At 36.7% G+C, this 25,657-nt stretch overlaps 1 protein-coding gene across 3 annotated transcripts in view; it reads left to right on the top strand.

Moving 5' to 3' along the window:
- Positions 1 to 25,657, top strand: part of Prkd1 (protein kinase D1) — a 313,953-nt gene that overhangs the window by 246,805 nt on the left and 41,491 nt on the right. Inside the window, exons 5-13 of one of the 3 annotated variants that reach the window (XM_090345330.1) lie at positions 14,685 to 14,892; positions 15,036 to 15,113; positions 17,333 to 17,540; positions 18,573 to 18,696; positions 19,835 to 19,912; positions 21,332 to 21,611; positions 22,576 to 22,628; positions 24,510 to 24,582; positions 24,998 to 25,104. In XM_090345330.1, the coding sequence (XP_090201456.1) occupies positions 14,685 to 14,892; positions 15,036 to 15,113; positions 17,333 to 17,540; positions 18,573 to 18,696; positions 19,835 to 19,912; positions 21,332 to 21,611; positions 22,576 to 22,628; positions 24,510 to 24,582; positions 24,998 to 25,104 (1,209 nt within the window). Of the gene's footprint in view, positions 1 to 14,681; positions 14,893 to 15,035; positions 15,114 to 17,332; positions 17,541 to 18,572; positions 18,697 to 19,834; positions 19,913 to 21,331; positions 21,612 to 22,575; positions 22,629 to 24,509; positions 24,583 to 24,997; positions 25,105 to 25,657 lie in introns of all 3 variants that reach the window. The other 2 variants (XM_090345331.1, XM_090345329.1) reach the window with 2 other exon arrangements.

Raw genomic sequence — 25,657 nt, 5'->3', positions numbered from 1 at the left:
TATAGATATCATTTTTATTCAGACTGTACCCAGACCTGTCACCACAGTGACAGAAGGAATGCGGGAAAGGAGAGGCAAAAAAAATTAGAAAAAAAAAAAAGAAAAAAAAGATGTAGGTAAAATGGCAAAGAAAAAATAAGAACACCTAAAAATGCAAGTGAAAAGGAGTTAAACAGGAAAAAAAAATGGGATATTTTTCAGTTTTGTTTTTTTTGGGTGGGGGGCAGGATAGGAAACTTGTGTCTCCACTAAATTCTGGATCCAAACACTTCTCAAAGTCTTTTTCTCTTGTGATTTGGCTTTGTGTTTTTTCGGATCAGATTGCTTGATTGGTAAAACAAAGCTGAAAGATCCGCGGGCAGCTTTGTTTACTTGCTCTGTGGCGTGGCGCAGGGGATGGACTTCAGTAACACTGGGGCTGGATTTACGGCTAAGGTATCTCTGGGAAATCCTTTGCCAGTTAGAATGGTGGCGTTGCCAGCACCACCTCTCCGGCTCCAATTGCTTTGGCTGGGTCTTTGCCAGCAGTCAAGATGGTGCTGCTCTCAGCTTGTGGGGGAGGGGTTTCCTTCCCAATGCCATTCTGAGACAAGTAGTGGAAACTTCTCCTTGGAGGTACTCACAAATTGCTGGATTCTCCTGTTCCATGAAGCTGGCAGGTCCATGCATGGCCGGGTGTCGGCTCTGGGCTCGTGCAGACTCTGTGTGGCTCTGTGTGCAGCCGGCGGGTCTGCACTGCTGAGAAGCGCTGTCTGCTCCGCGGCTGGCGGGGCTCCATGCTGTCTTTCTGCCCAGTATTCTGCCTTTTTACTCTCTGACTGAGATCTCTGTGGTGCTAAAGCTTACTTAGGATCAATTTTTGGTAAAGAACTGTCCCCTACACTGCCAGAACTTGTATCATAGCAGGAGCTCAGAAGGACTCACACTGAACCGTCGCCATCTTCCCAGTGTGTCTGCTTTTACCTTCTGTTCTTTGATCCATTTGGTGTTAATCCTGATGCAGGTGACAAAGATGGATCCAACTTTAGTTTTCTGCAGGTGCTTAAAACCAGTTCTGCCAGCACTACTTCTCGAAGAGGCTGTCTTTCTTCCATTCTATATTTTTTTGGCTCCCTTATCAAATATTAGGTGGCCATAGTTCTGTGGGTTAATATCCCTCTCCTCAGTTCTATTCCATTACTCTTCAGGCCTATTCTTATGCCAGTGCCAGTACCAAGCTGTTTTGTCTTGTGTGTGTGTGTGTGTATATGTGTGTGTGTGTGTGTAAGATTTTTATCTACAGTTGGCGAGCATAAAGCTAAAACTGGAGGTATGACTCGAATGGTAGAGCATCAGCAAAAAGCAAAAATATGATGAAGAGTAGGAGATCTAGCTCATAACCCCAGTACAGGCACACAAAAGAAAGGAAGAGAGGGAGGGAAAGAGGAGAGGAGGGAGGGAGATAAATAGAAAGGGAAGGAAGGGAAGGAATGAAAGAGGAAAGAGGAAAAGAGAAGGAAGGAAGGAAGGAAGAAATGAATGAATTTGAGTTTTAAAGTATTGTTTATTTATTTTAAATAATAAACATTTTCACATATTTATCCATCATTTATATTTTACTTATGTTCAATTGCCTTTCTCTTTTTTCATTGAGTTTGTTATAGTCGCTTAGAGTGTTTCTAAGAGAATAATTCCTTGTGTATTAGTATATGATGGAAGTGTAATTTCATTTTTCTCTGTCTTGTCTTTTCATGCAATATTCTTTGAGTTATTATTATTATTTTAATATTATTTTCTAGTAAGAAGGATTGAACTCAGGGCCTTAAAATTGCTTCTGTTATCAATTGAGAGATGCTTCCATCCCAGATTACTTGCTGGTTTATTGGATAGAGTCCAACAGTCTTCTGATGGGTTTGACTTTGAATCTTAACTGTCCAGAGCTGAGCATGCTGATTATTAAGGATTTAGATGTGTGAGCTTCTGCCCTTAGCTTTGAATTCTGTTGTTAATCGACAAGGGATGGCTATATTTAAATATGAAGTATAATTAGAATTTTTATCTACATATGTATTATAAGAAGTTTTTTTCTTAGCATGCAGAAAATGTGTTTCCATTCATTTTCTTACTGTGTAAGACTGTTCAAAATGAAGGAATGTGGACATGAAAACCATTCTTGTGAAATGATTGAAGAGAATGATTGCTTTCTTAAATAGAAAAAGATAAAGTCAGGATAGAAACCGAAGCAGAATTTAAGATTCTAGATGACCTTTTGGCCATAGAATATAATAAAATACTATTTTTATTTTTTTTCATTTGTTAACTTACAGTAGTTGTACAAAGAGGGATTTTATCATTACATTCCCATACATGTTCACAATATATTTTTGGTCTTTTTTTTTCTTCTAGAGAAAAACAGTTTATTGATTTAAACAGGCCATTATTTAAATGTCCTTTTTTTCATCATGAAAGTCCCAGAAAAAAATAAACCTTACAAGTAGCATAAGAAACCTTGTAATGTACAAAAGTATCTCAGATAGTTTCATGAAAAGTAAACACAATTTTGAATGAAAAAACACATTCATCTCTAACAGTGCTTAAATGTGGCATTTAGTTCATTTAAGTCAGTAATTGCAACAAATGATAATGATCTTTCATACTCCTAGAAATCCGATGCATTTTTTACGCCTAGATTTTTAGGAAGAATAGATTCTCCATTAAGTCTTTGGTCATTCTTAATATTCAGATTGACTTAATGAAATTGTTCGGAAATAAATTTTTCTAAAAAGTTGTCCTGTGTCTGCCCATTTTTATGTATTCATTTTAAACCTTATTTTTTGTAAACTTTAGACACTACTCAATTTCTTGTTTTTTTATGTGAGGGCATGTATTCTAAATAACCATTTCCCCATGAGTAGTTATTATTTTCATGAAAGGTTAATGGCTTGTTTAATTAAGACACCTTTTACTGTAAGTAGGTCTTAGATATGCATTTTAGTAGAAAGACCTTCCCCCAAACAACTCATACCTTACCATTTTCATTTTTTTTAAAACAAGACAAGAAAATACCAGTGTTGTATTAGTATAAACCTAATGTTTATCCTAAAATCTGACAATAATGGAGTAGATTATTTTCAAATAAATAATGAAAAAACAACTTATTCCTTATCCTGATGAAACCATGATGATATTTCCAGCCTAAATCATTATTTTCCAGGATATTTTCCAGTGAGACAGTAGTCTATCTAGAGTTCGTTACTACTGTGTTCTTCAGTTTCCAGAATTTAAATATGTGCTATGACACTCCGGTGCTACATTTTCTAGATATCACAAGACTTCTTTTGATGATCATATAAACTAGTTCTCCAAATTTAAACCTGTTGTATTGTGCACTTTGAGTCAGGAAATGTCCAAGAATTCTTTCTCCTGCACATGTTAATGAAGTTAACAAAGTTAATGAAGTATCCTTTGACACAACATCACCTGATGTGATTCATCAGTCTTGATGTATAAGATGTGTACATTATTAATTTATACCTTCGACAAAAGCCTTGCAACTGCGAAACATCATATAGATATTACACTAGAGTTTTCCATACTGCTATTTGCGGATGGAGAACATCAGGTGTCCGCACTTACATAAGTTCTGGGAACACAGGGTCTTAAACTAAGGCTCTAAAAGGCCTGTTCATAGATCAAGCACAGTGCCACAGCATCCCAAATGCTGTCCCATACACAAACTGGGCCCTCACCAAATGTCATCAATAACCAATACTTACTTTCTGTTACCTGTATCAGGACCAGCCAAAATTAAGTTTCTTTAGTTTTTCATGTCTTAGAACTACTGAGTTTCTAAGACCTCTGAAGTAAATGCTTGCTGTGTTCTCTTTGAGTACTGGCAGGTTTTATGGATATGTATACCCAGGAGGGAGAAAGGGAGAAACAGATCGGTTAAAAAAATGAAAAAGAAATTACAGAAATGGAGGACTGAAATTTATTCTTATAAATTTAACCTCTTGTAAATAGAAACTATTTGTTTTTGAAATATGTGTATTTCCAGAAATGTTTTCATATTATTTCACATTGCCTGTTAGACATAGTTTAGTACATAAGGTTCAATTGGATCAAGGCAATTGCAGCATTTCTTTGTGAAGTAGAAATGGTGTTCTTTTCAGAACAATTATGATAAAATATAAGAGGAGCCCATGTCCAGAGGTTATAAACATGTGTGCCACTTTCTCTAAATAGCCTAGATTTTGGTGATACTTATTTTTTAGTAGTTTTGCACTGAAAATAGCACCGAGTAACACATTTTTATACAGGTTATGCTTTCCTGTATTTTTAATATGTAAAACTTTTTGGAGAGAGGGGATATAGGTAGAGAACGAAGTCCTTTTTTCCCTTTTTCTTCCTCTTGTTTTTAATTGAATTGCTTAGACACTAATCTTAGGTTTTCTCACATAGCCTTATCTGCACAGGTGCACACACATATGCACATACACACATATACAGTATTGCATGTACTATTGACTAAGAGAGGCTGACATTCTATAGAAATACTGCTATAAATATCCCTACTAGCCATTAGTAAAGGAAGATGATGTAATATTTGGTTTATACTGTGCTAGCACCACTTTGGTGTTTCCAAGTTAGTAATCAATGGGCTAGCTCCTTCCTGGATTATTTTATTTATGTTTCCAGTATATGTTCTTAAAATGATTATCTTTGATTTCTCCAAAATGGGGTTATCCTATAGGTTACTTTCAATGCAGAGAGTCACTGGCATTGAATCCCAAAGCAAAAATGATAGACAATGCAAAGTTGTGGGTTTTCATTAATCCCCACATGGACATGCCACTTTTAGCTTTATAAATTTAGGGGTTATGAAATCAGAGAAAGGCTGGATAAGTGGGACTGCATTAAACTGCAGAGCTTGTGTATGGCAAAGGACGTAGTTAGTAAATTAATTAGGAAACCTGCAGAGTGGGAGAAGATCTTCACCAACCATACAGAGGACAAAGGCCTCATATCTAAAATATATCAACAGCTCAAAAAATTGAATCCCTCCAAAACTAATCTCCAAAGTAACAACCATCCTATTAAAAAATGGACCAAAGACTTAAAGAGAGTCTTCTCAAGAAGAAACAAAAATGGCCTATAGACACATGAAGAAATGCTCAACATCTCTGGTCATAAAAGAAATGCAAATCAAAACAACTCTAAGATTCCACCTCACTCCAGTTAGAATGGCCAGGATCAGGAAAACTAATAATAACAGATGCTGGAGGGGATGTGGCCAGGAGGGATCACTACTACACTGTTGGTGGGAGTGCAAACTCATTCAACCACTATGGAAAGCAGTATGGCAGTTCCTCAAAAGGTTAAACATATAGCTCCCCTATGACCCAGCAATTCCACTAGTTGGCATTTACCCAACCATCCAGAAACTAGGGCATACTAAATCCACTAGCACAACAATGTTCATTGCAGCATTATTCACCATAGCAAAAATATGGAGCCAACCTAGATGTCCCTCAGTTGATGAGTGGATCAACAAGATGTGGTATTTGTACACAATGGAATGCTGCTGTCAGAAAAAAACGACATCACCCCATTTGTTAGGAAATGGAAAGACTTAGAAAAAATCATATTAAGTGAAGTAAGCCAAGACTCAAAGGAACTTAGGCTCAATGGTTTCCCTCATTTGTCGTAATCAGTAGAAACCTTGGTCTCTACTAGCAGAGATTTGCAATAGAGCAAAACCTTGATACATAAGGCCAGATAGTATGAAGCTAATTGAAATGACCTCCAGGATATTGAAACAAAAGCCATATAATGAATAATTGTTGTCCTTAATGTACTATGTTATCTCTCATCTCTCTTGGTGTCCCCTGGTTATATCATATTGTTACAGTATCTCACTTTGTTTTCTGATATATTAGATATATTTGTATTGGTTATTTGAAATTGGACAGAGAAGGGGGGAAAACTAAGATGGGGGGGGTAATGGGGACCAAGACATGTGAAAGGGTATCAATATATGTGAATTAATGCACCTTCTATCTGGCAAATATCATATAACCCTTTTATTAATTTCAATAAAAATATTTTAAAAATTTAGAGGTTATGGAATTAAGTTTGCATTGTCTTCATATTTGGGTTTATTTAATGGCCAGTCCTCCTTACAGTATGCTTTCTTCTCATGAATCCATTTTGCAGAGTGCTAATAACGGTTTGAAGAAACAGTGCCTTTCTTTTGTGACAATTCTTCAATAGTTCTGATGCTTCCCGCAAAGGGTGGATCACTTAAGAAAATAGTATGGCTTCTTTACCTTTCACTTCTGTTTACTCAATAAGAGTGAGGCAGTATAAAAGTTAATGTAACTTCCAGGAGTACTTTAGCACTCAATAAACCTAGTTCACCTTTTAAAAAAAGAGTTTATATATGTTATTACTTTGAAAGCTTTCACAAATTGCTGCAAACATTAAGAAATGGATTCTCCAGTGTAAAACATAGCATCCATCACCACTAAGCAGGGGGCACACTTTTTTTCCTGCCTTATAGCAAACCCTTTTAACTGTTATGAAAAGGTGTTGATTAGCTTTTATTTATGCTATATATTTATGGTCTCCAACTGAGAGACCAAACTCATTTCTGTGACATATTTGGCATGTAGTTCAAGGGCTATAGAATCAAAACAGGACTGAACAATTTGAACTTCACCCAACAGCCTACTCTCTGTTCACCAAATTACATGGCACAGAAACATGCATGGCCATGTGAGTGACATTCCTTGGAGTCTTCATATTTGTTGCCAAAGATCTACTCTGCACCCCCAAATCCATGACTCCCCACAAGAGAAGGAGGTGGTATGCTGATGTGTTTCTAAAGCAATGATGGTTTCTTTTTGCTCTAGAAAGTAGGTAGGTTCAGACTGAGTATTTATAGTTATATCTGGTAGGAGAAACTCCAGTTGGCGTTAGATCATCATTCCTAAGTGTCATATACAGAAAATATTTGGGTAGTCTGAAGATTGAGGTAATTTAGTTGTGCCCAACAGAGTTTTACTTGCTAATAGTGATCACATGGTTAGACACACTGAGGTACACCAAATCCCTCTTCTTTTGTGCAAACCTTTCTTGTATGACCCTTATATCTGACGTCTATATGGTTTGTCTTTTCTTAGTTCATTCCTGAATATGCACCTGAGCATATGTGTCAGTACCACATACATAGAAGAAAACTAGACATTGTTCTTTGGCATAAGTAGTAGAGCACTAGCCTTGAGAAAGCCCAAGGACAGTGACCAGGATCTGAATTCAAGCCCCAGGATTGACAAAAAAAAAACCCAAGCAAACAAACAACAACAACAACAACAACAAAACAAGTAAAGCTGGGCTCGGTGGCTCATGCCTGTAATCCTAGCTACTCAGGAGACTGAGATCTGAGGATCACCATTCAAAGACAGCCTAGACACTAAAGTCCATGACACCATTATCTCGAATTAACCACCAGAAATGGGAAGTGGTGCTGTGGCTCCAGAGGTAGGCCAATAGCCTTGAGCTGAAGAGCTCAGGGTAGATAAGATGCTGCTGAGAAGTAAAAGCTTTGGAGGAGACAGGACAAGAAGAGGGTGACAGTAGTGTAGAGGAGCTATAAGCAAGTTGTTATATAGCTAGAAGCCTCTTAGAGATGATATGAAAATGAAATATTATTAATGAGGAACTTATATCTAATACGGAACTTCTATCTTCTGTCCATCTTCTATCTAATAAGAAACTTCCTCCTGTAAGGACATACTAAATCCACTAGCACAACGATGTTCATTGCAACACTATTTACCATAGCAAAGATATGGAACCAATCCAGATGTCCCTCAGTTGATGAGTGGATCAACAAGCTGTGGTATTTATACACAATGGAATTTTATGCTGCTGTCAGAAAGAACGACATTGCCCCATTTGTTAGGAAATGGAAAGACTTAGAAAAAATCATATTAAGTGAAGTAAACCAGACTCAAAGGAACAGAGTCTCTATGGTTTCCCTCATTTGTCATAATCAGTAAAAAACCTTGGGCTCTCCTAGCAGAAATTTATAATAGAACAAAACCTAGATACATAAAGCCAGATAGTATGATGCTAAATGAAAGGACCTCCAAGATATAGATACAAATGCCATATAATGAGTTATTGTTGTCCTTAATGTACTATGTTATCTCTCATCTCTTTTGCTGTCCCTTGGTTATCTCATATTGTTCAGTATTTCACCTTGTTATCTGATATTGTATATATGCTTGATTGGTTATTTGAAATTGGATAGGGAAGGGGGGAAACAACATGAGCGGTGGGGCCGGGGGAGGGAAATGGGGACCAAGACATGAGAAAGGGTATCAATGTATGTGAAGTAATGCACCTTCTATCTGCTGAATATAATGTAACCCTTCTATTAATTACAAGAAAAGTATATGAAAAAAAGTAATTTATTCACCTAGTTAATGGTGTTCAAGAAACACACGTGTCTCAAATGCTATTCTCCTGCTAGGGAAGTGACTGAAAACCTTTGCTGTAATGTAGCTTGACTAAGGGGTCCATCATATTTCCACATAGAGAATGCTTATTTTTATTGGCTTCTCTTCCTTCCTTATGGACTTAAAATGAGAGAGAAAAAATACTTGTATTAGCCTAATGCTAGAAACGTGGGAATTGAGAATTGACTGAAGGCAGACAAAGCATGATTACCTGGACCAAAATGCTTAAGCTCACAGTTTTAATTACATTCTGTGATCTTGGATGGGTGATTTAACCTATTAGTAGGCCATGACTTTACAAATAAATCAATATATATTGAGAGCTATGCAGAGAGTTTGTCATATATAAAGGTCATAAAGTTTTCTATCTTTATCTAGTTCAAAGGTCTCCGATCCTCTATGGACCAGTTTTATTTCCCAGATGAAAGTGTGTGTGTGTGTGTGTGTGTGTGTGTGTGTGTGTGTGTGTGTGTTAGTCAGCATGAAAACAGACTTATTTCCTAACACACCTGTATTTCTCACTTTGTGCATGGAATGCATTGTCACCAATTCCAGGCAGTCTCCACCATTTCTTTTTGCATCCCTGACATCGAAGGCCATTTTTTAATACTGACAGCCTGTAAGGATTGAATCTTGCTACTCCTTTCCTTTTTAAAGCAGAAGTGTTCAGCACAGTAGAGAACATTCCCCAGTTAGGTTTCCTGTCTTTATGCTACCATCCTATTAGACATTGATGTCAGAATTATGGTTCATGCAACAAAGAAAAAGACATGAAAGGGTATTTTTTGAACTTTGTCTTGCCCTTTCTTCTCATGCATTTACATCTTGAAAGCATGCATTCTCTGAAGGTTAAGAAATGCTATTGTTTGTCCTGCACCAGGCAGGCCTATAAAAGCATGTACACATGATGGTATTCTCTTTTTTTCTCCTGTCTCTTTAAGTCCAATCAATTTATGGCCAGAATCTAAGCTCAATGTGGTGCTGTAAAATTAATTTTAGTTAGTAAACTAATACATTTGAATACTGTTGAAACTTTCCTTCCACCATGTAATTCTGTAAAGTGACTTTCCTTTTCTCAAGAAATCTTGTTAGGTACATGAGTAATGAACAATAAGGACCCTACAACTGAATGCAACTTTTCCCATCAGTTTTGTAGCTTACCTAATGAAGAGTTCATTTGTGACTCCAAAGTGTAATAAACCTTGTTGGGAAGTTGTTTGAGTTCTGTTAAATATTGAAAGACAAGTTGGCTCTTGAAGTTTCCATAATATAATTCAAGCCATCATTTTCTGGGAAGGTGCCAGACTTTCTGAGTCATTAGCTTTGCATACCAAGTTTAAAGCAAATCCTATCTCTGCAAAAACAAAGTATATTTTCTTTAAAATAGTGTTTAGTGGATAGAGATCTAACTTTGGCAGTAGTTGCAAACGAAACACTATTACTATAAGAATGTTACAGACACTTCACAAAATTGTTCTTAAAATGTATTTCTATAATCATTATTCTTAGTCTTTATTCTGTCCTTTAAAATTCAGTTTTCATCATTGTTTGCACCTTTCCCTGTCCATGAGGCAAGATATCTTACACTGAGAACCCCAAAAAGAATTTTGCTTGTTTCCATAATTCACATCAAATCATTTATATGAATCATTCCAAAAGCATATTGTGAAACTATGTCAATTCTCACTTAAATCCTTCACATGCAATTTAATCCAAAGTCTTCCAATGGAGAACAGGAAATTGCATGACTCCTGGCTAATATCCAAATGTAAATTTTTCAAAAGGGAATTCAACTTTATGTTTGTTCTCTTAGTTATAGAAAAAGTAATTTTAGATCAGTCCTTTGAGTTTGAGTCAGTTTTACTTCTGTGAACATAGTTAATGAAGCAAAGCAAAGCAAAACAAAATACACCTCTTCTCTTTTGAAAGCATTTGAACTTCCCTCTAATTCATTCCCTATTTTTTTCAGAATATGTATATTCACTGAATTCAGGAGGGCAAATAGAAACTCAAATAATGAAAATAATCGATATAAATGTTTTCTGACTAACTTATATATGTAGTAAAGCCCTCACTACTGTTGAAAAAGGGAAATTTGTCTTTCCTAGAATTAACTTCAAGGAAAGTGTTTATTCAAAACTTCCAGGCATGGAAGTGCTTGTCTATAAATCTAGCAATAGAGACAAAGGTAGAAGAATCTCATGCTTAAGGTTAGCCTGAACTTCTTAGCAAATGCAAGGCCTGGTAGTGATGCGTGGCAAGACTCTGTCTCAAATTTGACTAATTAATTTTAATTCTGGATTATTGCATATTACAATTAAATTCCCAAGTGAACAAAAGGTGAAGGGAATGAAGAATTAAAGAGCTACTATATTTACTTAGCATCATAGTACATTATAGGCAAAAATATGATTATTTCTGTTGACATTATGCTTTGGTACATTAGTTTAATATTGAAAATATCTCATACTTAAATCCAAAGATGCATGTGGTATTTTCAGTATCTATTTCCTTTTAAATTTTTCTGAAGTTTTGCTTACTGTAATTATGATTTGTAGTGAATATTTTTACATAATAGCATTATATATCTTTGCTTAAATAGTGACTGCTTCTAAAATTATTTGGCTTTTACTTCTCTTGAAACATGGTTTCACTATGTAGCTTAGCTCCAAAACATATTATCCCATTGACTTTACCTCCTGAATGCTGGCATTGTAATTTTATCTCAGCCACACTCTCTTTAACATCTTAGTTCACATTTTTAGAAATATTTTAAAAGAATGACTAACAAGACTGAAAAAATGCTGACTGTTGGATATTTCTAATATATAACTATATATAATATTCATTTGTGTTAAAATATAATAGGCTTATGCCACAGGCTCTTAGGTTTTCTGTGGAATTTTTTTGTTGTTATTAGTTTGGTTATTTTGGTGCTGGGCGTAGAGCTTAAACTGAGGCACTGGGTACTGTCTTTCACTTCTTTTAATACTTAAGGTAGATAGTGTTCTACCACTTGAGCCCCAACTCCTTTTCTAGGGTTTTTTGATAGTTAATTGGGGATGACTGTGTCATGGGCTTCCTGCTTGAGCTGAATTCAAACTGCAGCCTCCTGAGTATCTAGGGTTACAGGTGTGCAGAGCTATTGGTTTGTTTTGTGCTATTGGTTTGTTTTGTGCTATTTGTCATATATCATCGATAGGCTTCTTGTTTAACATTTTGATTGAGGATGAGTAAACACACCATAAAGACTTAGAAAGTCTTCAGATAGTGAGACAGTCTTTCTTCTCTAACTTGACTTCGGAAATTTACCTCAGTAGTAAGAAAACCGCATAGAAATATGTAAGTGCACTTCCAGAAACATAGACTATAATACTGAAGACAAATTTCAGGTGACTTCTGTACTCTAAGCAACTCACACCCTCTCTGATTAATATGTTACCTCAAAATTTAAATGTTTTGCTTGCTTTCTGGTTCAAAATATAGAAAATGATTACAGTTTGAAGTATAAGAAACTATGATAGCTATTTTATTGGTTGGACCACTAGCTGGCTTAAAATTTTTTAATTTCATAAATGTCAGGAGGGCACAGTTTGTGAATGCTATTAAAGCCAATTTCTGACAGTACAATTATGTCATCTGTGAATTGTTTCTCTTTTGTGGCTGTGTTAATGTCATCACTTCCTGCATTGTGTCCAGCACATTCTTTTGCCACAGAATTATAGCCAGTCTCCTTCCCTTAGAGTTACATTTTATTAAAAATTTCTTATGTAATTCTGCTATTAAGCTAATAAATGCTGTGGCTACTCAGAACTAATTGGGACTCTTCAAAGTTTATGGGAATAGTACCATGCTGAATGAGAGGAACAAAATTCTGTTTGTCCATTTCTTTCTATCCCTTTGGTAGTAAATCATCCTGTGTCAAACTGGCCCTGTTAGAACAATTCAGTCTTAAGGATGTGAAGTGGAAGAAAATAAATAATGATATGTTCACACTTCTGTAGGATTTTCCAAATCTGAGAACATTTGCTAAGTATGACATCAGTTCTAGAAACATTCTAGTTATGGAAAAATATCACTGTCCTTTAGTCTACCTTTCTTAAAAATTGAACCACTTAGTAAAAGACACTGGAACCAAGACCAAATCATGTGGATTTAACTGTCCTTTAAGTCCATTGATGGTATTTGTTTAATAGTCTTAATGACTTTGGCAAACAATTGTCCAATTTTATAAGCTCCTGGCCTTCTTCACAAGAACTCAGCTTTGAGGAATAGTGATGCTTTATAGTTTTCCTCTGTGGAACTTGAACTGTAAACATTACTGCATAATAGGGAGACATAATTGCATAATATGGAGAGCCTCATTTCAGTCCTGATTTTATTGCAGACAGTGAATTGGTACATCAGCTTTCCATTTGGTAGTAAGTAGTTTTACTGTTTACTCAGACAGGAATAGAAATGGATGTAAATTGTATGTAACTAGCACTTATTTTTTCATTGTATCAATAATTGCTCCAAGTTACAAATTAACTGGGTAAAGTGATATGCAAGGCTCTCCAGGCAAACAAATGCAGGTTGACATTTTGGCTTCCATATTTATGAATAAATGGTTGCAGCAATTTATTTTATTAACTTTGGCATATCACCTGCAGAAAACAAGGCCTGCTTTTTAAGGCACTTAACATAGTTATGCTGCAGAATGACAAATGGTATTCACCATAAATAATTTTATAAATGGATAAAATTAGAAATTAATATTTAAAAAGAAAGTAATAAATTAAATGGACATAGAGTTAGGTAGATTGATAGATATGATTATAATAGCTATTATTGTATGTTTAACTCTTTAGCTCTTCATTCTGGTAAATCCCAAATGCATTTATTCTTATTTATGCTGTGTATTTCTGTGATATCAGCAGATCTCATGAAATTATCCAGAAACATTGAAGTAACAGTTCATTTTGATTAATTTTAGTTTTAAAAGGTTTATACACCCAGTTTATTAAATATTTCCACAATGACAGACAAGAGTGCACAGATATGTAATTATAAAGTGCAAGCATTTATATGTGTTTAGGTTATAAAAATACTAAATAGGGGCCAGAAATGTGGCCTACTGGTAGAATACTTGCCTAGCATGCATGAAATCCTGGGTTCGATTCCTCATTACCACATATACCAAAAAAATCGGGAGTGGTGCTGTGGTTCAAGGGGTAGAGTGCTAGCCATTAGGAAGGCCCAAGGACAGTGCTCAGACCCTGAGTTGAAGCCCCAGGAATGGCCAAAAATATATATATATGTATATATATACATATATATATATGTATGCACTAAGATAAATTGTTCCGTGTATTTTCATTCTGGTTAAATAACAATTGCTATACAAAGCAAATGGGAAATTTATTTTACATTTTCTAACTTTCTGAACTAGCTATAATTTCTGAAGTAGCTAACTATGTACATGTAGAACTACAAAACTGCAATGAGGTAATATGTGCAGTGGTTGTATGAGTCTTTTGGGTTGTCAATGTTACATTTTTGTTAAAGTAATTAAGTTAACATTTTAAAGTAAAATATTACTTAAAGGACCTAGAAATCAGGTTAAGATATTCTAATATCTAACCCTAGAAATCAGGTTAAGATATTCTAATATCTAACCATAGAAATCAGTTTAAGATACTCTAATATCCATCGAATGCAAAGTAACTCAAATATTAAAGAAAGGGAAAATAAATTTTATCAACAAGAACCAAACCATATATCATATAATATCATATATTTAAAAGGTGATGTGGTAGCTCAATACCTAATGGCAAGGATTACAATTCAAAACCAGACTGTAAAAGTTTTCAAGGCCTCATCTCAGTGAATGAAATGCTGGGCGTTATGCTATACTCCTGCACAGGAAGTATAATTAGGATATTGTGGTTTAAGCTGGCCAGGCCAAAATCCCCAGCCCTATTTGAAAAAATAACTAAAGAAAAAATAACTAAAAGAAGAGTTCTCAGTGTAGCTCAAGTGGTAAAGTAGCTTCCTAGGAAGTATAAAGCCCAGAGTTCAAGTCTTAGTAAAACAACATTTAAAGATAGAATAATCAAATGAGATTTAATTTTTTTTAAATCACACCTTGGTCTTATATGGATGTCCTTCCTTTTGTCCAACATTTCAAATGCGCAGCAGAAGTCACCATCAGAGTCTTTCATTGGTCGAGAGAAAAGGTCAAATTCTCAGTCATACATTGGACGGCCAATTCAACTTGACAAAATGCTCATGTCCAAGGTGAAGGTGCCACACACATTTGTCATCCACTCCTACACCCGGCCCACGGTGTGCCAGTACTGCAAGAAGCTGCTGAAGGGCCTTTTCAGACAAGGCTTGCAGTGCAAAGGTAAGGGGGACTTGAACACACATATTTGTCAACGGCTAGTCCTTAGATCTATCAAACCTACCGGAAGTTGCTAGATTTGTTTGTTTCTCCTTCTGACGCATTTCTTGTTTCTGTTTGTTTTGCCTTGCTCATGTCATGAGTAGACTGCAGATTCAACTGCCATAAACGTTGTGCTTCCAAAGTACCCAACAACTGTTTGGGTGAAGTGGCTATCAATGGAGGTACGTAACAGATGGCCATTTTTGTGTGTGTTGTGTATATAGCAGAAATGTGATGTGTTATGGTTACCATAAGATGTTTTAACAGAATTCCACGTCAGTAGTTGGTCCCATTTGGTCCTAAGTTGTTGTCGAAAATATCCTACATCCCACTTCATTGAAGTTAAATATCACACTGAGTTCTTGACCCTTATGTGGTGAATAGTTAATGCTGAAAATGTAGATGTGTACCATTCTCTCTCCTACCTTTATTTATGCTTTTATTCCCCACTTACTCATAAAATTGAAACTTTATGCAAAGTCTACAAATTGTAGTTCTCAGCCTGTAGTCCTCTGTCCTTGTTCAAAGCCTGGAGGCAGAAACTAACTCTGACTAGCTAACTCTACTTCTTGCCTATCTATTGAGGAAGGGGAGGAGTCATTTTCTTCATCTCCCTTCCTGCCCCCCTCCATACACACTCTGTTCTCAGAATATGTGATTGAGAACCTATGTCCTGTTGTGAAAGAGGACTTTCAAGTCAACCATTTTATATACTGTGTGTGGGGGGGGGTGTGTGTACGGGTGTGTGTTCTGTATTAGGAATTTCTGTTGTTGTCAGTCCTGGGGCTTGAACACAGGGCCTGAACACTCTCCTTGGGCTTTCTCAAAGCTAGCACACTACCATTTGAGCTATACCACCACTTCCAGCCTTTTCTGTGTGTACAGTACTGAGGAATCAAACCCAGGGCTTCATGCATTCTAGAGAAGCAGTCTGCCACTAGGTCACACTCCCAGGCCCTAGAAATATTTCTTGAAAGATTATGTACACTAGTTTTGAAGGACTTCTTTTCAAAAGTTCTATATCCTAAAACAGTAGCCCCTTTTTTGTTCAGTTCTGCATTGTTTTGTTTGGCCAGGTATACAATAGTCAACTCCGAATTTTAGAGGATTCTTTGCATGGGTCTAACATAACAGTTTGCCAGTTCCTTAGGTCAGAAAGAATTGTCTAGAGAATTTTAGAGAAAGAAGATGAATATCTTTGTTACTAAGCAGCTGAAGAAAAGAAAGAAAAGATTGTATTTGTTATAGAACAAATATATACCTAGAAAAAGAAATGAAGAAAGAGAGCTTTTCAGGAAAACGTTCTCATACCTACTAACTTATGGCATGGAGGATCATAAATTAACTGTCACCACTGAAAATCTGGCCATCTCCTTACTTTAGTCACATGTAATACAGAAATTGTTCTGCCCCAGGAATGTCAGTTGTATATTTGATAACTTTAGAGAAAAGTTTTTACGTGTTGGTCATTTTAAAATTGTATGTTCCTGTATAGTCAGAGAAACCTGGTAAAATGGGAATTTTTCCAAGCTTGGCAGGCTGGGGTCTCTGACTGATCTGTTTTTCTGGTTTTAAAATGAGTAATTTGCATGAGTTAAGTAATTAAATTTTTTGCACTACCATCTACTGCATAATCACAGTGTGCAATATGAAATCTCAAGTATTTAAAAGCTGCAGCTTATATGACAGGTTTAATACAATGAAATCTATGATTTAAGAAGTTACTGCAATTGCAAGAATCATTGACCTCAAATTTTCTTTCTTGTGAACACTTCCCTCCCTTTTCCCACCTCCCCCCCCCCCCCCGCCTTCTCCACTGCATTGCTTTTTTTCCGGGGTTGTGTGATGAAATGCAATTATTTTCTGCCTTCTTATGCCTTGAGTTACTTTACACTGAGCTTTTGGATTTGCCTTTGACTTCTCTTCAAACTTATTTGTGATTTTAAAAAAAATTTTAATTGGGGCCAGGAGTTAGGCCTAGTGGGGTAAAAGTGCTTGCCTAGCATGCATGAAGCTCTGGATTTGATTTCTTATTACCAAATACACGGAAAAAGCTGGAAGTGATGCTATGACTCAAGTGGTAGAGCACCAGCCTTAAGAAAGCCCAAGGACAATGCCCAAGCCCTGAGTTCAAACCCCAGGACTGGTAATAAAAACAATAATAATAATAATAATAATAACTTAGGAACTTGGAAATAAGTATCTGTCCATAAAGTTACACACTCACCTCTTCATACATTCATATACTTACAAATGACAATTTAAATAGGAAAAGGGAAAAGGACACAATTTCTTCATATGACAGTAGTTACTGTTTTTCATTTGTTTGAAGATTACCTTTCTGCTAAGCTCTGGCTGCAGTATTTCAGACTTATCTTCATAAATTAAAATGATTTTCTAGATTTTCTCAGCCCAGGGGCAGAATCTGACGTGGTGATGGAAGAAGGGAGTGATGACAATGACAGTGAGCGGAACAGTGGGCTTATGGATGACATGGAAGAGGTGATTATGGCTCAAGATGCCGAGATTGCCATGGCAGAAGGCCAGAGCGACAGTGGGGAAATGCAAGATGTAGACCTGGACCAGGAAGACTCGAACAGAACCATAAGGTGAGAGCAGCAGCCCCAGTCCCAGCCCAATAAGGAACTCAAATGGCATGGCTAGCACTCTATCAATGGAGCCACAGCACCATTTCTGGCTTATTCTATGACTAATGGGAGATTAAGAATCTCATAGACTTTCCTACCTGGGCTGGCTTAGAACATGATCCTCAGATCTCAGCCCTCTGTCACTGGCCCTGAGTCACCAGTGCCAGGCAGGGCTACTCACCTTTGTCACCAGAAATTCTGCTACTGGTATGTACTGTTATTTATTAATGCAGGGTTTTTTGTATGGGAATACAAAGATGGGGATGGGTCTCAGCAGATACTCTGATGACACACACCCACGTGTGCACGTGTGTGTGTGTGTGTGTGTGTGTGTGTGTATTAAGACTTGCAATCAGGGCCTGGATGCTGTTCCTTAGTTTTTCCCCTTAAGTCTGACATTCTACCACTTGAGTCACCCTCCTATTTCCAATTTTTTGGGACATAAGAATTTCACAGACTGGGCTGGCTTTGAGTTGTAATTCTCATATCTCAGTCTTGAATAGCTAGGATTACAGGCATGAGCCACTGATGCCTAACCAAATTATAATCTTTATTGAAACCAGCCAGAGAATAAAATTTATCTTGAACAATAGAGTGTATAAATGACTGAAATGGGCTCTAATGTGTCATGAACAATCCATTTCATTTTGAGATTTGGAGTGAGATTTTGAATGAGATTCTGAACACTGCAGTCTCAGAACACTAACCAAAATCTCACTTCGTTTACCTCAAAACTGAGCTAACAACATATATTTAAACTGAAAGCTCCAGTGCTTATTACATTTTTCTGCCTTGTTGTGCTAGGATGTGTATGAAATATCTACCACTCTTTCAGGTAATCGAGGTCTGACATGGAATCCCGACAGTACAGACAATAGGGTGTGAGGGATTTTTGTTTTACCTTGAAGTAATTGAAAAAGTTCTCTTCATGATAGAGATGTGTATCTGTAAATATTTTTCTCCTAAAATATTTTGTTATTTTGTCTTTTCAAGTCCATCAACAAGCAACAATATCCCTCTCATGAGGGTAGTGCAATCTGTCAAACACACAAAAAGGAAAAGCAGCACAGTAATGAAAGAAGGATGGATGGTCCACTACACAAGCAAAGACACACTGGTAAGATACAGCCTGTGTGTGTGTGTGTGTGTGTGTGTGTGTGTGTGTGTGTGTGTGTGTGTGTGCCAGTAATGACACTGGAACAGAGAACCTGAGTACTCTTAGCATTTGCTCAAGGTTGGCACATTACCACATGAGTCACAGCTCCTCGTTCAGTTTTTTCATGGTTAGTTGTAGATAAGTCTCATGCACTTTCCTGCCTGGGCTGGCTTCAAACCATGGTCCTCAGATCTCAATCTCATAATTAGCTAGGATTAGCGATGTGACTCACAGGCAGCAAGCAGGAATTGTCTTCCTTTAATTACAATGCCACATGAGGACATTGAGTCAGTGTGACTTACTAGAGGGAAAGCTTCATAAAGCTCTAGAGTCCACCAAATGCAGCCCTTCACTGCCTAGGTGTTAAATATGACTGGACAACCAACAGAGTTAGAAAAAAATGTGGAAAGCAATTGGTGTATAATTAATATATCCGACTCGTTTGAAAATGGTTATAGGCAAACCCCCAAATAGTATTAGGCTTTGGTGATAAAAATGGTAATTCACGTATACACACCACTGCAATCACAAAGAATTTGTCTAGAATGAACAAAGAATACATGAACAAATCCTATCTGAAATGAGCTCAAGAGAAGGGAGAATTGTCCATTTCATTTCCTGGCTTGGTTAACAAGCACCACTGGAGTCATACCTGCCTTCTAGTTGTGTCGTAATGTTCAAAATGCTTCCATTGCTAATGGAAGCCAAAAGACTTAGCTGGATCAGCGTAACATTTCTTTATGTTTTCAAATGATGAACTCGGATGCCCATCATTCTTCCAAGTAAGCCCTGCTTTATTAGAGTCCAAGTCCCTATTTAGCTCATCAAGCAATCAAGTAAGTTTCGCCATTCATTTGTTGTCCCAGAACTTCATGAGATATGAGTACATCATCTCCTTTATTGCTTCTTGACCTCTGTTGCAAACGCAGAACATTTGGTGTCAGTAGTTTAGAATCAAACTGTTCCTGAATGTGCCTAGCCCAAAGCCCATGCCCTGTACACCATCAAATCCATTGTTCCCACTAACAAAATGTACATAATTCATGAATCTTGTCATTTTGAAGTTTTGTAATGATCCAGAGTTTGACTTCCGTTACAGCGGAAACGGCACTATTGGAGGTTGGACAGCAAATGTATTACACTCTTCCAAAATGACACTGGCAGCAGGTACTACAAGGTAAGGGGGCTCCGTCTTCATTTTTGTTTTCTCATGGGATTGCAGAGTAATATGAAGTGTGCCGACAGATGTGACTGCTTCTGTCCTTTCTCTAAGGCATAGCTTATTTTTTCCCCTCTGTCGTTTACCAAATTTTTAGGAACCATATTGTAACTTCTTGATTCATCTTTGAGTGTCATGTTTTCCTAGAGAAGACATCTGGCCCTATGGACTGGTAGATGTACAGAGGGAAAGAAGGTTAAACTTAAATATTTTAGCAAAGTTGTGTTTTAATGGAGATAGTAGTGATCGCGATAACCAAGCTAAAAGAAAATTCCTGAAATACACTCCTGCTAGTACACACTTGTTGATATTTACAGGAAAGACTTTTCTCTAGAGAAACACTTGGCAGGAATTTTCTTTCTGTCCATTCATAGTAAATTTGCCTACAGATATATTGAACAACTTTGGCATAATTGACTGACTGTGGGGGGGTGAGGAATGCCATTGGTTGTTAAAATATTTGTTTCACAAGTTAGTATTAATACAATTATTGAAATATAAATGTATGAATACAGGGCCTCAAGCTGTAAGACCAGCACTCTATCACTTGCAGAAACCCTTAGGCTTTAGTTGTTTTACAAATATAAGGTTTTGTGCTTTTGCCCAGGGAAGCTTCAGGTGAGGATCCCTGGGCCTGCATCCTCCTTACAGGTCTAGGCCACCACACCTGTCTTGTTTTGTCGAAATGAGGTCTCACTAACTTTCTGCTACAGCTAGCCTTAAACCATAGTCCTTCCAGTCTCTGCCTCCAAAAGAGCTGAGTTTTCAAGTGTTCATCATGACGCTCAGCCAATGTAAGTTAGTTTTTTTAGGCACTTTGTGCTTCCTGGAAGACTGTGGCAAAGAATCTTTTAAATACTTAAATGACTTAACAAACAACTAGTCTTAAAAACAGATTGCTGTGCCTTCTCCCTAAAACTACTGGCTTGGCTGTATTATTATATTTCATTGACAGGTTTTGAGTCAAACCATGTTTCAATGAAGAACCCTAACGAACCGCTAAAATTTCAAAATATAGAAAATTTCAAAGTGCACAACACATATGCATTTCAAAAATGTTACAATTGCATCTCACAGTTTTAAAAATTGTGATTCATGTTCCGAGGCTTGGGTTTTGAGGATGATTCAGATCCATTATTCTTAGTCATTCTTATTACTGTGACATGAATGTTATTTTTAAATGGCTTTTTTTCATCAAAAAATTAATAGAAGGTTTCCAATTGTATTAGTATTTTAAAGTATGGTTTCTTAATATGTCTTCTATAGAAAAATACTTTATATAAATGCTGAAGCATTTGTAATGTTCCTGGTATGGATTTTATATGAAATATTACTTTCACCCAGTAAACTATATGTAGCACACTCTTCCTTCCACAGGAAATTCCTTTATCGGAAATTTTATCTCTGGAAGCAGCCAAACCTCCAGCATTAATTCTTAGTGGAGCTAATCCTCATTGTTTTGAAATCACCACGGCAAATGTAGTATATTATGTGGGAGAAAATGTGGTTAACCCTTGCAGCCCTCCACCAAATAACAGCGTCTTCACCAGTGGCATTGGTGCCGATGTGGCCAAGATGTGGGAGATGGCCATCCAACATGCCCTTATGCCTGTCATCCCCAAGGGCTCATCTGTGGGCGCAGGATCCAACTCTCACAGTGAGTCTCCCAGTTTCCCAGTGACCCGCTATCAGCCTGCCTTCCTGGGCTCTGAGCTTGGCACTTTACCTGCCTTCCCCAAGCTCAGAATGAAAAGAGGCTCCTCATCCTGGGTTTCCTTTGTTGAAGCACAAGGGATCCCTAAATACAAGCAGCATCCCATACTAAGATTGTTGTTCATTCTGCTTTTTGCATACAAAGCAACTGTAGACCTGTAGAACCCTTGCTCATGAGGGAAGTTATCTAGTAAGTTGGAGCTTAACCTATAAATATTTTTGTTTCAAAATGCAAGAGGATCAAGTTTCTAAAGAGAAATTTTAGAAGAATCTTTATACAAAAGTCTGATTTTATATTACTGTAACTACTCTTTATCCTAATTTTTTTTGTTGGTCATGGTACTTGAACTCTGAGCCTGGCACTGTCCCTAAGCTCTTCAGCTCAAGGCTACTGCCCTATCCTTGAGATACAGCCCCTCATCAGGTTTTCTGGTGGTTAATTGGAGATAAGAGTCTCAGGGACTTTAGTGTCTGGGCAGGCTTTGAACTGGGATCCTTAGATCTCAGCCTCCTGATTAGCTAGGATTACAGGAGTGAGCCACTGTACCCAGCTATCCTAATTTTTTTCTATGGGCAATGTATTAATAAAATAATTGGTGCTGAGCATTCACATGAGAAATTTAGTTTGTAGAAAGATCATGTGACATAAGCACATAGAGGAACTGCCATGTAGCAAAGGCTATATTTAAACCTGAGTCATTTTCCCTTTGAAATCTACACTGATAAAGTATTTTTTACACCAACTACAGACTGAATTTTTAATTTTTAAAGTAAAAATCTTAATAAACCATTTATGTAAAACTGGTACTTTAGGAAGATGGATGAATATGTTTCCTTGTTATGCTGTTACCTCTGTAACTGATATGTATATGTGTGTGCCTGTGTGTCTTTTTAACATGTATTTCCAGAAGATATTTCCGTGAGCATTTCAGTATCAAATAGCCAGATTCAAGAAAATGTGGTGAGTATATGTGTAATGATAAGAATCTTAGTAATGTGGTTACTAGAAAATAATACCATCAAAACATAACAAAATGAATACTAGGATACTGGCATTTGAAAAGTGTTTGTGGGAAGTCAGATGGAAGGGGGGTAGAACAATAAAGCAAAGAATGCAGTCAAGATATGTAATGAATTTCCCATGAAACTAAAAAGCAGGAGTTGGGTTAAGTGGGATGAAAGGGTTGCATTGTACTTACGAAATGATTTCTTGAATAGTACACTCTCTCTCTCTCTCTCTCTCTCTCTCTCTCTCTCTCTCTGTCTCTCTGTCTCTCTCTCTGTCTCTCTCTCTCTGTCTCTCTCTGTCTCTCTCTCTCTCTGTCTCTCTCTGTCTCTCTCTCTCTCTCTCTCTCTCTCTCTCTCTCTCTCTCTCTCTCTCTCTCTCTCTCTCTCTCTCTCTCTCGCCATTAGCCAAATGTAATTCTTTTCATATCTCCTAAATTGTTTTTCAAGTCAGAGGTTTGACAGTTTGGCCCATTGTTTCTGTGAACCAAAAGAGCAGTCTACTGCTCTGAATGCAAGAAATTCTCCTCTTCTCTACTAACATTTTTCCATGCTTTATTAACTTGGAATACATGAAACAGAAAGCCAAAGATCAACTACAGAGCTGATTAAATCAACTTGAGCTGTCAATCTCAAAGTTGATGTCTATAGAACTCAGGATCTCAGGATTCTGCTGCTGGTGTCTTAGCCAGACAAACCTTTGGAAATTTAAGTTATTAGGAAGTCTATGGAGAAATTTGAGAAGCTTGTGAATCATTGAACCCTCTTTACCCACCACTGGAAGAAGGGAATAAAAACGAGTAAATGAGAAGATGAATATTATCCAAGTACATTTTATGAAGCATGTAAATGTTGTGAAGTAACTGGTTACTATCTCCAATTTAATATAAGCTAACTAAAACTAAATGCATAGAGTAGCTTGAACTCAGAATGATGGAATTCAAATAACATTCTCTTGTCTCTGAATATTTTTATACATAGTCTATGAACACTTCAGGCAGGGGGGGTAAGGGGTGGTCACAATATGGAGATAACTTTTAGTTGCTTTCTAAGGGCAAAAGACAGGGATTGGGGCAAATGGAACTTACAGAGGGAATAATGTAATGCCAAAACATCTGTTTTGGAGAGAACAAAGAATAAGGGTGGAGGAAGCTGGGTTCAGTGGTTCATGCCTATAATCATAGCTATTCAGGAGGCTGAGATCTGAGGATTGAGGTTTAAAGCCAGCCTGGGCACTAAAGAAAATGAGACCCTTATCTCCAATTAATCACCAGAAAATGGGAAGTTGGGGTTGTGATTCAAGGGGTGATAGCCTTGAGCTAAAGAGCTCAGGGACAGCGCCCAGGTCCAGGGTTCAAGCCCCATGACCACAAAAATGAAAAAAAGAGTAAAGGCGGAGGAAAGAAAAAAATGTGTATGGTAGGATATGCTACAGTAGGAATTCATGGAATAAAAAGGACTCTGCTAGGTTTCTATGAGTATGATCAATACAACATAGCATACCTACAATGAAATCACTGATTTATTCAGTACTCAAAATTTCAGAGAGAAAAAAATCCTCTTAAATGATTTGGTAAATTTTTACGTATCCTTCCATTCCATTGAAATATATTCAATGGCATGTTAGAACATCTGAAGCACTTAGGACAAAGCAGTTTTTAAAATACAAAGTTACATTGATGGGAATTAAATATTCTCATCAATGAAATTTTGCTTTACATTCACAGTTGAATGTTTTGAAATACTTAATATCATTTAAAATACAATTTTGAGTCAGTTGTTAGGAGTAATGCTTATTCCTTCTTCTCTTTGTGCTTCATGGGACTTATAACTTCAGGACATCAGCACAGTATATCAGATTTTTCCTGATGAAGTACTGGGGTCTGGACAGTTTGGAATTGTATATGGAGGTAGGTTAATTGACCAATAATTTTGATTAGCTTAAATTTTTAGCTATCTGTGTGTAGAAAAGCAATTATTTTGCCAGGTGTTTCTGGCTCATGATTATAACCTTATCTACTCAGGAGACTAAGATCTTACTGGAGATAGGAGTGTTTTCTATATTAAGACAATTAAAACCCTAAATAGCTGAAAATATGCATATCTCTTTTGTTCCAATTTGTATGTGACTTGCATTAAGACTGACTTTAACATACATATTTTATTTAGTGCAATGTAACCAAAAGAAATCCTTGTGGATATCAATCAATATTCTTAAGTATTAAATGCAACTTTTATTAATCCTACATGCTTTTGTAAGTTTTGATAATCTTTAGTGCAGATGATATCAACCATACACTAATGATCCTTGTTTTAATTTCAAAGGCAAACATCGTAAAACAGGAAGAGATGTAGCTATTAAAATCATTGACAAATTGAGATTTCCAACAAAACAAGAAAGCCAGCTTCGTAATGAGGTTGCAATTCTTCAGGTAAATTCTTTGATTCTTTTTCAAAGGGTGTCAAATTACCTCTTTCCACCAAACAAAGAAACATTACCTAAACATCCATAGTGTAAATATTTGACAATTCAGAATAATGACAAAGGATAGCAATATCAGATACTACTTGAGTAGTAAGTGCCTTTGCTGAATGTAAGCAACTGATTTTCCTTAGGGATTGGATTCTAGATATCATTAACTGGTCATTTGCTCCTAATAGACATGCTTATGTGTCTTACATGTAATGACTTACATTACAAATGACTTCTTGCATAAATACTCCTCCTCTATGCTGTGATAATTATATGAATTGGATACATAACTGTCAACGTGTCAGGTCCATGAGGAAGAGATGTCTGAGAATCAGATCATCTTGATATCATTAATCTCTTTGTCTCTTTTAGATGTCCATGTGAGCATATCACTTAACTCTGCTCATTAATAACAGTTTTTTCTAATGACCATCATTTTCCAATCACAGTTGTTAATAGAAGTTATTATGTAGCAGATATAAGGTGTATAGTCATAGAAATTTTTTCATGAA

The sequence above is a fragment of the Megascapheus bottae genome, chromosome 14 (assembly GCF_031878675.1).
Source record: "Megascapheus bottae isolate mThoBot1 chromosome 14, mThoBot2.hap1, whole genome shotgun sequence".
NCBI classification, from domain to species: domain Eukaryota; kingdom Metazoa; phylum Chordata; class Mammalia; order Rodentia; family Geomyidae; genus Megascapheus; species Megascapheus bottae.
Note: the sequence above shows the minus strand (reverse complement) of the source record. Positions and strands in the feature narration are given on the sequence as shown.